Source organism: Lissotriton vulgaris, chromosome 9 (genome assembly GCF_964263255.1).
Source record: "Lissotriton vulgaris chromosome 9, aLisVul1.2, whole genome shotgun sequence".
Lineage (NCBI taxonomy): Eukaryota > Metazoa > Chordata > Amphibia > Caudata > Salamandridae > Lissotriton > Lissotriton vulgaris.
In genome coordinates, this window is record NC_141697.1 from 1102818666 (window position 1) to 1102834504 (window position 15839).

Here is a 15839-nt window from a genome sequence, read left to right on the forward strand (position 1 = left end):
ATTTAGGGAAAGGCACTATTATTTTAAGCATTAAGCACTGCATAATACAGAAATGATTTCAATTCCCTGTATCTGTAGCTAGCAATACAGTTTCTCGGCTAGCGATAGATTTACAATGCCTCTGTTTGATAACAATATTCTTTTTTTTCTCCAAAATCCGTTATCCCTTAAAAATCGGATTCTGGATATTGAAACTAAAGTCTGTCTTGTATTAATTTTTACTTTGAGGCTTTTGTCCAGGGTACTAACTAGAGTATTGACTTCTTATTTAGGTAAACTGAAACCATAGTTTGGTAGCATTATCCACCTTTACAATGTAAGAGACCTCCCCATCCTTGCAGGAAGATGCCATGAAGGAGACAGTTTTGCTTTATTCACCCTGTTAATAATGACATAATAATCATCTATAAGATTTTCAATTAACATCTTTTTAATTTACAAAGAGGTATGTTACTTACAGTGATCACATCTAGCTTTGGTTCTTTTTTCGTCCCTGTAGCAATAATGAAAGAAACATTTTGGTGAATCATTACTGTACTTAAGGCGCATGTAAGAAAAATTAAACAGATGAATGATATTACAAAATTAGTTTACCTGGCTGGTAGGTCTTTGCCCTGGAAGAATCAGAAAGAAAAATTGTTAGATAAAGTCCTGTGGCAATCTAGTAGAAAGCCAATGTACATTATATATCTATGTGTACTGTGGACTATAAAATAGTTACTTCTTTTTCAATTAGTTCTACATAATGGTCCTACCACTCTGCAAATAAAACTAGTTACTGTGGGAGCAAGAACCACCTAAAAATGTACATCCCAAAAATGTACCTCAACAGAACTCCTATTTTGATGAATTAGCAACACAGTTAAACCTCAATTTATTGAGACAATATGTCCACAAGGTTAGGCACCTCCCAACAGATCAGAATTACAGTTAAGTGAGGCCCCACTCAATAACTGAGTTCTAAATGAGCAGAATAGATTTGAAAGATTTATTAAAAAAATTAAAGATATGTGTGAAAGAATTGATAAATGCCAAGTCGTTGCCTGAAGAATTGCATATTAAAACACAAAAAATGCAAAATCATCGAGGTATTATCAAAAGTGTTACACACTCAGCAAGTAAGAGTACAATTTATCTAACTTCATATTGCCTTAGCACCTAAGCATTATCCCACTACCTGAATTTGTGATTCTGCCCACTCTTTGCTAATGTCATCCATAGATGATAGGACAAACTAGTTACATGAACAACATCAAGTTATGGTGAATGAATAGAGAACAGAGAGCTAGCAGAAGATCCTTGAGAAAAGTTACATTATTTTGCTAGAGATTTCATCAGAACAGCACGTAAAACGCCAATGGAAATAACCAAACATGACTCTGCCTGACTGTATACTGCAGAAATAATGAAAATTGAAAAGTGCAGCCAGAAAAAGTCCATAAAACAAAATATGGCTATGAGGCAGAAATTGAAGCCTAATTAACAAGAATCAAGAAAACATGCTTTTACATGTCATAGGAAATTTGTTTCAGCTGCAACAGCAGTACACATAGTTGATGATGCAGAAAATATAAAGGCACAAAAAGCTTTTACACTACTATCAACCACTTTTAGCGTACTTCAGTTTCTGACAATGGAAGAAAGAATGGTTGTTAGGACCACATGTTTCAGCAGTGAGCATTCACTCACTAAGGGCCCGATTCACAGAACTAACTTAAGACAAAATCCTAAACTTGCTACTTTTGGTATTCACAGAAGGCATTTAGTAGTAGTAAAGTTAGGATTTTGTCTTAGATTTTACTTAAGTCAGACTTAAGACAGACTTAAGACAAAATCCTAACTTTACTACTACTAAATCCCTTCTGTGAATACCAAAAGTAGTAAGTTTAGGATTTTGTCTTAAGTTAGTTCTGTGAATTGGGCCTGATGTCTTCCTGAGCATGTAACATTGCACACACTACTAGGCAGGAATACAACACATATGGTTTTCAGTAACTTACCTGAGGTAACGCGTGTGTTCAACTATTGTTTGAGGAAATGTTATGTCACAACAAGCGGAAGATGAGATTCCAGGACTGGCTCATTCTCAGATAATAGCCGAAGGGAAGTGCCATTGAAAGAAGAAATTACTTCCTTTGTCTTAGATAGGTGAAAAGACGCTTTCTCCAAAACTTTTAACTTTGGAAAAATATTGAAATAGGAAGTAAGCCAACAAGAGATCCAACATGTAGCGATTTTCTCCTCCCACCTTTTAACCCTTGTGGAGGCGGCTGTCTCTTCAAATGAATGGTACAATTCCTAATCTGTGTAATCGTCATTGTAACAATGTTTCCAGGAGAGTAAGGCAAAACAGAGTGAGAAGTGTAGTGGAGCAAAATCTAACACAAACTCTTTTCAATTGAATCAAAGTGTATTGAACAAGCTGAAGAAACGAACAAAACAGTCCATTCCACTTTCTACCCAACAGAGGAGGAGAACCTTCCGTGTCGCCACCCCCCACAGACAGAAATGCAGACCATTATTGCACAAAGAGAGCAGTCCTGCAGGAAAGAAATGTGTATCCTCCACAGACCTCCCTCCAATTCTACTTGCTCACACAACTACTGCACCCCTGACCCGGGTCGCTGGCTGGGGTTGCTCATCAGCCCGCCATGCACCAGGCTCCGGCTTTACAGGGTAAGTAAGGTACCGTGATGGTCCAGCACACCCAAGTCCAGATGACATGGTAGAGTGGGGTGTATGGAGAGGGCCAGCAGGTTCAGACTGCACCAGCACAAACAACAATTCACTGCTGGTTCACAGCTCCCGTCGCAAAAGAATGCTAGATGCTGCGTAGGGGAGCTAGGCAGACTCTAGGAAACCTTGTGCCAACAGAGAAATGAAGAAGCGCTGGCATGAGCAATCCTGGCTGCTTCTGCAGTCCTCCCTCAGTACACAGTACGCATCAGAATCCAATGCATTAATGCTGGAGGAGCAACTCTTCCTTCACTACGCTGCTCAAGAGCACAGAATCAGACCGCCAACACTTCAGGGAATGTTTAGCACAATTGGTCTAATTGTGGCAAAATGTGAACCCTTTGGAAAATAATACATTGAAGAGCCATGAAACACCTAAATGTGCATATAAAAGTCAAAATACTCCTGAAGGACCTCAGGCCCATCCATCACTTGCATTACAATCACAACCCAGAACCATGGTTAGCTGGGTTTTTGGTGTTCGATTAATGGCACCATTGTAAGAATAGTGAGGAAATGCCCAAGGCCCAGAAAGGATGTAAAATGGTGTTCCAATACTGGAGACCCAATTTATAAAATTATTACAAGGTCACAAAGTATGTGATTTGCAAAACATAGGCAAACAATGAGGTGCAAAGTATAAATGACTTATTGTGAATTAGAATTGCTTTCTGATTCAGAAAAACATGTTTTGCAACTGTTTACAATTCAGAGGGGGAAAGGGTGAATTGCAGTGGTGTTATCAATGGTTTTCAATTACATTACACACCTGTTGTTACAAACAAATCATGTGATAACAACTCCCAAAGGGAAATAATATCCCATTTACGAAGTGGAAAGTCTCTGAATGTGACAGCTTTTTCCTAGGACTACGTATTTCTGGAGTTGGGAAAAGCGGACAGTGGTCAAGGGGCTCACTGTTTCCACCCATTGCATTCAGCAAAGTAGGGATGGAGGTCTGCTCTCCTTCACAGGCCTCCATCCCTACCATTCAGAATGAGTTTGAAAAGGACTCATGCCTCCCAAATATTAATCAGGCGGGGGGGGAGGGGGGGTTCTGACTTTTTAAGAATGGGCATTTTTTGATTTTTTGTTTGAATATCTTTTATTAGTTTTTCAATGCATAATCACAGTACATGTCAAAGAAATAATCAGTAAATGTAACAAACCATCCCTTAAGTTCACAGTGACAATCATAAGCAATAATTTGGGACATTGATTTCACATCGCGTCCTACTAGGCAAAAGGAGGAAAGAAAGAAGAAATAAATCAACATTCTCAAACGGCATGTTATGTCCGAGAACTAGTCTCATCCTTGTGAAGCAATAGGTCCGCAACGGGAAGGGACAATGCGTCAGGCAATGAGGGAACATTGTAGTCCCCGAGGCGTAGTCTGAACAGGTATAGTAAGTATATGTGGAGAAAGGCTGTGGAGAGTGAACAGCCGCGTAGTTCAAGTGTGAATGTGACCTGGGGGTCATGGACGTGACATGATATGACATTGCCTTATATACGCGTATTTCCCTCGGCCCTCGCCTAACAGGTATGAAGTGTGTCGTCGAAGGTGGTCCCGTAAATAGATGCGGTGAATCAAAGAGCGATGTAATTACTATTCTATATTCAATACATCCTAACAAATGTGTCATGTGGAAGAACTGTCATTACACCAAAACTTGGCCAACAGGGAGGAGGGGAGAAAAATTAAAGAGCTAAAGAAAAGAAGGCCAATAAGACTGAAAGGAGAAAGGAAACAACAAAAGGAAAAATCAAAGAATATGCAAAGTAATAAGGAAGCAAGCAGTGTGTCCGTACGTATCCATGGACATGTGTCTTCAGTTCCAAGGGAGGGTCAGTGCGGTGGTTGGGGGCAGGGGTCCAACATGATCGTGGGCCATGGGCATCAAGCCCTCTACGCTAAAGGGGGGGCGGGGTCGCTGTTGTGTGGGGTGACAGTGCATCATGTAGCGCAGGTGCAGCATATTATGTGCAGGTATTGGAAAACAAAACAAAAAACGCGTGAGTGCACAGCTCTCCATCTCACCCGCTGCCCAGGCCGCGTCCGGAGGGGAGAGGATCTAAGTAACTCCTTGATCGAGACACGCCTGATGGAATGACCTCAGAGTGTCGTCCCAAAGCTGCGCTATGGGGAACTTCCTCAGCCCTGCTGTCTCCTCCCTGTGAAGAGTGGTACTTTCCGCTCTCGCCCAATTATCAAAAGAGGCACGCCAGTGTGTGGCATGTGGGGGTTCACTACATTTCCAGCGCTTAGTGAGGAGTCTCTTGGCTGTAATAAGCACGATATCCCAGAATCTAGAAGGGACTCTGTTGTGTTTCGTTCTTTTGTAAAGGCCTAGTAGACATGTCTCCCACGTATGCTGTAGGTCCCTGCCAACCCCCCCCCCGCCAACAGTGACGTCACAGTGAGCCAGTATGTCTGTATATCGGGACAGGTCCAGAGCATATGGAGGAGATCAGCACCGACCAATAAGCATCTCGGGCATGCGGAGGTATTGACTGCAAAGTACTGATTAATTTTGTCTGGTGACAAATATGCACGATGCAATATATAAATCTGAATGAGTTTAATGCGGGAGTTGCGTGGGATGTTGATGGGACTTGCCAGCACCACTGTCCATTCCTTATCTGTCCATTCCCTTCCCCTATCTGCTGCCCACTTGTATCGCAATGGTTGGAGGGTGCTTTGTGTGTGTGTCAAGAGAGCTTGCGCTAGCCAGTGGATCACATGGGAACCATTTCCCATGACATGTAAATACTGCACCAGAAGGTGTGTCAGCAGCTCCTCGGAAATATCACCCCAAGCCCGCACAAATGTGCGTATGAGAGATGCATGCAAGAGAAACTGCCCAGCTGGAAGGCCTGTGTCAGTAGCTAGCGCTCCAAAGGGAACCAGGGCACTGTCTGTATACAAATCTGCCATTGTGTCCACCCCAGCTTGTGTCCATCATTCCAATGCAGCCTCCATCACCACCCCGCCGTCTCTGGGCGTACCTAACAGTGGGAGTATCGGGGCATAGGGCTTCACAGAGTGGGTAAGCTTCAGGCTACGTACATAGCATTTGCGGGCCACGGCCAGGTGTAACTGCGACGGGCAGGGAGTTTTGGTCAAGGGGTGGAATAGTGTATGGACTTGTGTGTGAGTCAACATCGTAGCATCTGTGGCTGTATCGCACAGGTTCTTCCCACTTAGCCATCCGGCTACCCACTGCAGCTGTGCCGCTAGGTAATAAAGTTCTTGATTGGGAACTGCGAGACCTCCAGCGTCTGTGGGCGCATAGAGTTTCGGCAGTGCTACTCGGGGTCTTCCAGTGTTCCAGATAAGGTTCCTAATCAAAGTTTCCAGCTCTCGAAAAATTCGGGTCGGGACATACACTGGGATGTTAGAGTAGTAATATATCACCCGTGGTAAGATTATCATTTTTGTCAATGTTATCCGGCTGGGCATGTTGAGGGAGAGGGTCCTCCAAAAGGTCATTTGCACCTGCAAGGAGGAGATAGCTCTTATCAGGTTACCCTCCAATACATCAGTCAGGGTTCTGTAAATGTAGATACCGAGGTATCGGAACGTGGTGGGATACCAAGTGAGTCATTCATTGTTAATGCTGACCTCACATTCTAGCATATCTGGACCGAAAGAATACACTCCAGATTTGGCCCAGTTAACCCTATGCCCCGACATTGCCTCAAAAGTGCGAAAGGTGTCTGACAATGCCAGTGGTAAGCAGGTCAGGTCTTTGATATACAGGAGGAGATCGTCTGCATATAGAGAGACTGCATGGATACCGACCGCTAAGGGGTTCCCCCATTCCATGCCCAGAATTCTCAATAGTGCCGCAAGAGGTTCCATTACCAACGAGAATATTAGTGGGGACAGGGGACATCCCTGCCTAGTGCCCCTTTTGACCCTGACAACGTCGGACAGAAATCTGCCAGTGCGGACTCGCACTGTAGGTTTCTAGTACAAAAAGCCCACCATCTCAATATAGTCATCTCCAAGATCATACTTCCGCCAAATTGCCATGAGATAAGGCTACTCCACAGAGTCGAAAGCCTTCTCAAGGTCTAGCACCAAGCACCCTGACCGAGGCCATTGCCGTGTGGCATAGTCCTGCATTCTGAACAGTCGCCGTATGTCATGTGCTCCGTGTGGGCACAAAACCATTTTGGTCACTATGTACCAGGGTGGGTACTAAGGGGGCCAGCCGCTGAGCTAATGTGGAAGCTAGTATCTTGTATTCAGTATTTAAGAGGGCTAGCGGTCGATACGAGCCCAGATGCGTGCTGTCTCTCCCTGTCTTCGGAAGAGAGATGAGATTAGCCTCATTTAGCGTGGGGGGAAGGGAAGAGTCCCCAGCAGCCGCCGTGTACATTTTTACCAGTTCGGGAATTAATATGTCAGAATAGGCCTTAAAGAACTCTGCAGGCAGCCCGTTTGGGCCTGTGGACTTGCCGTTAGAGAGAGCAAAGATGGCTGTGCGCACCTCATCGGGCGTGAGTGGGGCTCCAAGTCATTCCGGTGAGCATCTTCCAACTCTGGCAGTGATATAGCGGAAAGATATGGAACAATATCGGCAAGGGGGACCTATAGCCAAGAACAATATAACGTGCGGTAGTGGGCAACGAAAGCCGTGTGAATCTCGCTTTGTATGTAGACCACCTGATTTTGGCTGGTGCATATTGCTGCCACAGGCGTCGTACGGTCTTCCTGTCTAATCAACCAGGCCAACAATTTTCTGGGTTTATCGCCTAAGTGATGTGTGCTTGCCGAATGAGCCCGCGTAATTGAGGTGACGTTGCCTGTCCAGCAAGCGTGCATGTTCCGCGCGAGCCTCCAGTATCGGCTCTCCATCACCCTCCCTTGCCTCCTGCTCTCTTTGAAGCAGAACTGCCTCGGTCCGTGTCAGGTCCCCCTCCAGCTGTTTCCGCATGTTAGCTTGTGTGCCTAGACAATGTCCCCTAATAACAACTTTAAAAGAGTCCCACTCTATTTGGGGGGTGGATGCAGTGCCTGTATACTCATCAAAATAATGTGCAGTCTGTGCCTATAGGGAGTTCCGAAAAAGAGCGTCAAGGAGCAGGTCTGGTTGTAGCCTCCAGGTGGGTATGGGTGGGTGCGATTGTTCCCATGCCAACTCCAATATATGTGGGTTGTGATCGGAATGTGTGCGGCCCATGTAATAAGAATCAGTGACATGGGGGAGCAGATCGCTTGACAACATATATCTGTCTAGCCATACATCCAGTGCATGCGCACCCGAATAGTAGCAATACATCTTGGTGGTAGGATTGCGGTTTCGCCAGGCATCACGCAAGTCCCACTGTAGGGCCCAGTTTACAAGTACTTTCATAGCTCCTTGTACAGGTGTGCCAGGCAGGGGTGGAAAAGAACGGTCTAATGCAATGTCAAGGACACAATTATAATCACCTCCCAACACCGAGGGAATCCCGTGCCAAGGTGACAGGTCAACAGATAGCTGTGTGAAGAAACCACTCTGGTCTGTGTTAGGGGCATACCATGAAGCCAAAACCACTGGGTGTCTATTAAGCCTACCATGAACTATCACAAATCTGCCCTCCGGGTCAATGCGGGAGTGTAAGACTGTTAAAGGGGTCCCGGGCCTCGCCCATATCAGCGCTCCGCAGGCATAGGACAAATATCCCGTGGCATAGAGTTGCCTCGCCATCTGCGGCGTAGTGTTCGTGTCACCGCACCGTTCAAATGTGTCTCCTGTAGGAGTGCGATATGGACATTATGACATTTAAGGTAGGAGTAAATCTGGTACCTGCGTGATGGTGTATGCATTCCCCGTACATTCCACGTACATAGCTTTATCGCTGACATTTGGACACTTCAAGTAACCCCCCTTCCCACTCCCCGCCACAACCCCACAGTAAGTCGCAATATCTGCACTCCCCCTAGTCCCCTCATAGCAGATCACCAAAGACACAGCCATAAATGCTTGCAATACAAGTATAAAAAAACTAAAAGATTGCGGCCCAGATAATGCAATAAGCCATAAAAAAACAGTACAAGTGAAAAATACCAAAAGGTCGGCTGCTGAGCATGCCGCCGTCCAAACTCTCCAATGAGATAGTTAACATTTAGATCCAGGGGGGTTGCTGTGCACTAGGCACGGTTATGTTATCATAACGGCCAGTTAAGGAAAGGAAGCATCACCCTTCCCAGGCATCATAAGTCAAGCACAGCTGAGGTGAAATGTTCCAACTAGAAAAGTACATGGCTTGCCGTACATTTCTCACCAAGACCGGGTCGCAGTCAGGGAGGTCAATCGCGTCTCGTAATTCCGGTCCAGCCGAGACGTCATCAGCTGGGTTCCGGTGGGCTGAGACACCAGCAAGTCCCCCTCAGTTCAATGTCCCTCTAAAGATCAAGTGCCAAAGGTCAGTACTCACTGTGTCCCGCGGCGAGAGGCCAAACTCCCATGAGGCGACCACGCCGCGGGCACCGCCAGGGCCAGCTCCCGACAGGAGTCTAGAGGTGTAATGCGACCAGAGTATCGCAGATCAGGCACTCAGCTCAAAAAGGGCTTAGACATCCAGTCAGTGAAGCAGGTCTGCTGTTTATGGTGTGACATCTGGTCGTTCCATGGAGATCTGGGAGTCAGACAGCCCATAGATAGCTTCGCCATCACTGGGCAAGTCTCGGGGGCTAGCATCTGGAGCCTTGTCCGTGGCTGGAGAGAAGCTAAGTTCCGCCACCATGCGAAGGGCGTCTCGTTCGTGTTGTATGATTTCCACGGCGGTCTAGTGCCCGCCACCGCCCGTGTCCCGCAGACCGGTGACAACCTGTTCCTGCGGTGTTATCGAGGTCCACGGGGCGCCGTGTCCATTCCGCTGTCCAGCCATGCCTCAACTTCCTCCGGGCTGGTGAAGAAATGCTTTTTGTCCTGCTCTATCACTCTCCGCCTGGCAGGGAAGAGGAGGGAATATTTGAGGCTTAGCTGGCGCAGGCGTTGTTTTACGGCAAGGAAGGAATGCCTCTGGCGCTGGACCTGAATTGTGTAATCAGGGAAGAACATCATCTTGGCATTGTCAATTCGGACATCTTGGAGCTGCCTTGTTTCGCGCAAGATGGAATCACAGTCACGATAATTCAGGATCCGAAGGAGCAGCGGTCTAGGATTAGACCCCGTTGGAAGCGGCTTCGTCGGCACGCGATGTGCTCATTCCACAACAAAGTGAGGCGATAGCGCGCCCTCGGGTAATAGGGCCTTCAGCCAGTCCTCCATATGTGTTGCAGGTTCCTTCCCCTCCCACCGCTCCGGTACACCCACGATTCTCACGTTTTTTCTTCGTGCCTGTCCTTCCACGTCCTCTGCGCGGTCTTCTAAGAATTCGACCATATTAAGGAGGTCTTGCACCTGCTTGTCGGTCTGGGTGACTCGGGGTGCAAGGTCTGACATGTTGCCCACCAAGGTCGCGGTGCGTTCCGCCAGTTTTTTATGGTCAGCTTGCGGGTGGGTGAGATTGATTGCAACACTGTCTATTTTGGTCTCCAGAGAGGTGCGAGTGAGTTGGACAGATTCTTCCAACCTTTCCATGGCAGCCAACATGGTGTCGAGTTTGGCTGCCATCTGATCGGCATCCACAGGTTTCCTGAGCTTGTCCATCTTTCCCCTTAATTGCGGGCATCCGGTGCTAGTCCGTGTCCTAGTACCCCCAGACATGAGCAACGTGGTGGGCATAAAGCTTGCACCCGTGACAACAATGTCCTGCGGTCCGTGGGCTCCAATGGGGAGCTAGGGTAGCGCAAGTGGAGAGATATGTCGGCGCGGGAAAATTACAAGGAGATGTGCTTCACCTGAGCCAGCGGCCGCGTCTCCCCTCAGCTTCTCATCTCAAGCCAGCTAAGAATCAGGAATGGGGCCACCGCACCTGCACCCAGAGTAGGACAGGGAGCCACCCGGTTCTGTGCAATGGAGTCCAGCTGTGACGGCTCACGTGCAATCAGTGGGCCATAGTCAGCACCCCAGGGTGGCCACAGAATGCTCCATCAGTGGTTTCTCCACTTAAATCCCACTGAGACAGCGCCACATTCGCTCCTCACCACTATCAGCACCAGCCGGCAGCTTCACTCTGCAGTGGCCAGCGTTGCGTGTCCCGGGTCAGCGCCTCGCGCAGGGGCCCAGCCTCAGTGGAACGTTGGGCCGCCAGGGTGGAGGGCCGCTCCAGCACAGGTTCCGGATCCAGCACAGCTCTATGTCGCAACAACGGCCGCCCCCTGAAACGTGACGCCCGTAGCCAGGAGTGTGTGCCACGGCTTTTAGGTCGTTCCTCTGAGCCCAGTCAGCGCGGCCAATCCCCGGCCTCTCGTGGATGCATATGCCGGCAGGGCGACCGCCGTCTGCGGCGCCAGGCGAGCACCCCACCCTGGGGCACGAGCGCTGCGATGTTTGGAGGCGACCGCGATGGATGGCAGCCAGGTGTTAATGTCTATGCCCGAGCACTCACGGGCCACGGCAGCGGGCGCAGCGGCCGAGCCCAGCTCCTCAGGGCAGCCGCGGTCGCTCCCCGCACCAGGCCGTGCCACAGGGCCCAGCCCACAGGCACAAGCCCCTGCTTTGCCCAGACATGCCCACCGGCACGGCGGCTTGGTGCACGGTTGCGTCACCTCGGGGGACCGCGGTGCGGTGGAAAGCCTCCGATCAGCATCAAAGTCAGCAGAGCGGTGGTCCGCAGCTTGATGGTACTGTGCCTAAGTTTGCAGCTGGTCGCAAGTGGATGGGACGGAGAAATGGCCTGGAGAAGGGGAGCTCGGGCCGGAGCTCTACCCAAGGACGTCCGTCTCCATTGCGTGCTGAGCCAAGCCCCCAGAATGGGCATTTTTTGATGCAACAAACTTGAATATCAGCTGCATCGCAAAATCAATGTGGAGATGCTAAAACACTGAATGGTCAATGTTGGAAATTGGGTTGTTGGTCGACCGGGTTGTGAGCCCTGGTAAAGCAACAGCCATAATCCTTGGCAGGGTAAAGCACAAAAAGTCACTAAATTAACCTGTGCTTAACCCGGTGTACACTGGCAAAAAAAAAGTCTGCTTAAATTAGAGGCAATGTGTAAAGTATCAATTCAGCACACAAACAGTAATAAAGTTAAATATCAGAGTACATTTTAATACATAATTTCACACCAAAACAACAAACATCCAATCAGTAGAACCAGAGTTATGAATTTTCTAAAGTTTTTAGTAAAAACTTGCACCTAAATATTCAGATTGCCAAACGCAGACAACTAGTCGTGCAAGAATGAAAAATATGGCCGACCATGTCGGATAGAAGAAGTGGATTGGGACTAGTCAACGCTCAACTTCTGACTTCAAAGAATTTCTGAGAAAAATCTTATGACAAGATACAGTTCAGTGGGAAAAGGCTGCATGAGGTATCCAGGAAGGGTGCTTTGTTGTTGGATGGCCTTGGATCAAAGCAACAGTGAAGATTTCCATGTTTGGACTTAGTCGTCGAAATGGAAGTCGAAAATATCTAGTGGGACAAGGCAGAGGGCTGTACCTATAGACAGTTCAGTTCAATGAGGTTGGTTACTCCTTTAGGGAAGGACCTCTGATATGGATTTGCTGCTGCAGAGAAGAACATTGTGGCAGGAGCCATGGAGTCAATCTGACCGGCGATGCACCTCAAGCGGATAGGCGACCAGGTTGGTGCTGGTCTTCTCATGGTTCTCACAGTACATTTGGGACAAAATGTGTCTAAGTCCCCCGTTTTGGGGGATTGGGCACTCTAGCTACATTTTGCACCACAACCAAGGGTCAAGGAGAGGTGGGACACCTCTTGGGGATTGAGGACTCACTTAAGATGGATCTGGTTGCAAATTCAAGATGGTAGGAGCCTTTTATGCCCCTGTGGCTCTAAAAGGAGGCCAGCAAACCATCCCTTGGAGTCCCTCTGGTTGTCCTTTGTACAGGTCAAGATGTAGGGGTCAACACCACAGCTGACCTCTGAAGGTTCAAGGCAGGCTCTAGGCAGCAAAGCAGTTCCTCCAGGAACAGCAACAGTCTTGAGAGGGCACAGCAGGTCACTACAGCAGGCAGTCCTCTGAGAGTCTCTCCGCAGCTCCAGTAGTGAACTGAAGCATGGGTCGGGTGGTCCTATTTTTATACTCTGCCGCTCTTCTTCTGGAAGGTGGGAGAAGCTTCTGGAAAGGTTCTTTGAAGTGCTAGGATTTTTTTTACTCCCCTCCCCTGCCCTGGCTCGGAGATGACTGCAGAGACAATGGAGGGTTGTTAGGACCTTTGTGTGGAGGCACAGCACAGGCTATTCCGTTATAAGTGGGCCTGTGCTCAGCTCCACCCTCCATTCTGCCAGCAGATGGTCTATTGGGGCACACCTAATCCCTTTAGCATGTGACTGTTAGGAGGGATTCACAAAGTCCAACTGTCAGCTACACCCAGTCATGTTACCCAAGAAAGGCTGCAGGCACAAAGGGCAGGAAAATGCCAACTTTCTAAAAGTGTATATCATGAAGGGGAGGAATCCTGTTGAGTTAAGTAGCTGGCAGGATCAATCAATATAAGTATGCATAAGACTACATCACCCATAATAACTCTTCATTGAAGTATTGTTAACACACATTCCTTCCTGAAGAACATACTGCTGTGGTTTGCATATACAACGTCAGGGGTTTAAAACACACCCCCTACATCTGGCTTGTAGTAAACCAACATTAAGCCCTCCTTTCAAGACATTGCAATGCTCAAAACATACTGTCTGACACCAAGAATCCCACGGTACATGTAAGAAAATGACACTTTACATGATCCTCAGGACGGCCATGCAGACCCCTTCAGTCTTATGCTTTAGCAATTAGGAAAGCCAGTACAGCTTACATGCACCATTATATGGTCAATACTTTGGTGTGCCTTTAAATCCGATTCACCTTAAATTATGGTAACAGCCATGTCACACCCCAAAAACAAGGACCCGAACAGACCACATAGGTGCGGATAAACTACACATCCTGTGATCCACAGGACATTCTTCCGGTCCAGCACTTGATTAGCAAAGAGAGCCAATGTAGCTGAGTCATATGGGACCAGCTACACCAGGAGGGGGGCGGCCAGACAAGTAGGAGGTAGGTCTACCGACCCACAGTAACATTAATAATGACCATTATGGCTCTATATGAGCCAGGCATCATAGGCTCGCAGCACGAGCCATGAGCATGTAGTGATTTTCTGCATACCGTTCCTTCCCTAGCAGTCACAAGAGCAGTATCAGAAAAGGACCACACAGCACTTACTGAAGCGACTAGCGCCTGGTCCCAAAATCAACTTGCATGTGGAAGTCAGGTAGGAAGGAATTTTATCACTGTTTAAAATGTTAAATCGCTAGTGCAGTATGGTGGACAGTATAGATGAGCTATATACTGAGATTTACACACACACTATTCTCTTCCCATAAGCACTGGGCACCGATTGATCCCCACTTCATGTTATCTCCACCCAGGATTGACCTTCATGCAGGAGGACCCAAGCCTCCAGTATACAACTTATGACCCCATTTCCACTCTGTTTTTGTAACTAATGTGCACTGTAAATTAATTTGAGAATTCAATATCTGCTGGAATGTTGGTATTTATAAGTCAAGTCTATACTTGTAATATACTAGTGAGAGGATATGTAGAAAGAAAAAGCGCAATGAGATTTCCAACAAATTTTGGTATTGAGAGGCGCAAAATAATTACACAGCCTATGTAAACAGTTGATAAACCCATGGTATAATGGGTTTCTTATATTTACTTATATTAACTTTCTAAAAGTGGCATTTTCAAAATTGTAATGAAAAATCCGATGTTACCATTAAAGTGGATTTATCATTGCGATTTGATAGGTACCAAACATGACATCTATCTGCTCACAACTAGGAATTGCAGCTTATTAAATGTAATAAGGAATCTCCAATGTTATCCTATGGGAGGGGTAGGCCTCATGGTTCTGAAAAACAAATTTACAGGTTTACTACCAGGACATGTAAAACTTAAAGGTACTTGTCCAATCTTTTACTTACAAGGCAACCTCGCCTATGGGCTACCTAGGACCTACCTTAGGGGTGTTATATGTAATTAAAAGGGAGTTTACAGCTTGGCAATGAGATTTTAATGCCATGTCGGCATGACAGTGTAACACTACATTCAGGCTGTCATGGCAGGCCTGGGACATGTTTAAGGGGTTACTTATGTGGGAGGCACAATAAGTGCTGCAGGCCCACCAGTAGCATATAATGTACAGGCCCTTTAGTATATAGTTTACCACATTACGTGGGACTTATAACTACATTAAATATGCCAATCAGTTGTAAGCCAATTTTACCATGTTTAAAGGAGCGAACAGAAGCACTTTCGCACTAGTTTGCAGTTTGCAGTCCTAAGCCAACAAAAATGAATTCAGCAACATGGGAGTGTGAAGGCAAATAGATTGGGGGCAGACTACACAGAGGCTCACAGGTCTAACAGGCATGGCACACAGAAGTCATTCATGGATTGACAGATCACTATTTGTAATATTGATACTTTAAACTACACCTCATCTGTCACATCCACGGAGATACATTGTCATTTATGCACACTTGTTAGGCACAACAATCTGCATAGTTTAAATGGTGTATGAAGCAAATATCACACAATTCTTATACTAGTTTCATATGCCTTTACATGCATAGAGTGTAATATGTGTGATTGTGACATTGCCATGACAGGCTGTTGCATCAGGATGAAGCACATAATGATAACTCAGGATACATGTGGCTCAGATTATGAATGACGCCACATTGGTTGATAACAGTAGACTGTGGCAAATGTGTGCAAGCCTAACTTACAGTTGGATCGGGCTGGAGAAAGAGTTGAGACCCATGTGTATACCTAGTTGAATGAAAAAATTATGAAACACACCAAATCCCCAAAAATTTCAAACAGAAGCACACCCCTACCTAATCACAAAATATGTGGGGGTTGGCGGGTACTGTGGTGGAGATTGTTGGGAGGAGAAGTGTGTGTGTGTGTGTGTATGCGTGTGTGTGTGTGTATTATTATCCATGTAGCATCTGCAATATGGT

At 46.8% G+C, this 15839-nt stretch overlaps 1 protein-coding gene across 1 annotated transcript in view; it reads right to left on the bottom strand.

Annotated features, from left to right (window-relative positions):
- LOC147692864 (cadherin-related family member 3-like) overlaps positions 1-15839 on the bottom strand; it is a 650553-nt gene that overhangs the window by 73621 nt on the left and 561093 nt on the right. Inside the window, exons 16-17 of the mRNA XM_086939084.1 lie at positions 595-614; positions 459-493 (exon numbers count right to left, since the gene is read on the bottom strand). Coding sequence (XP_086795210.1) covers positions 459-493; positions 595-614 — 55 coding nt within the window. The remainder of the gene's footprint in view (positions 1-458; positions 494-594; positions 615-15839) is intronic.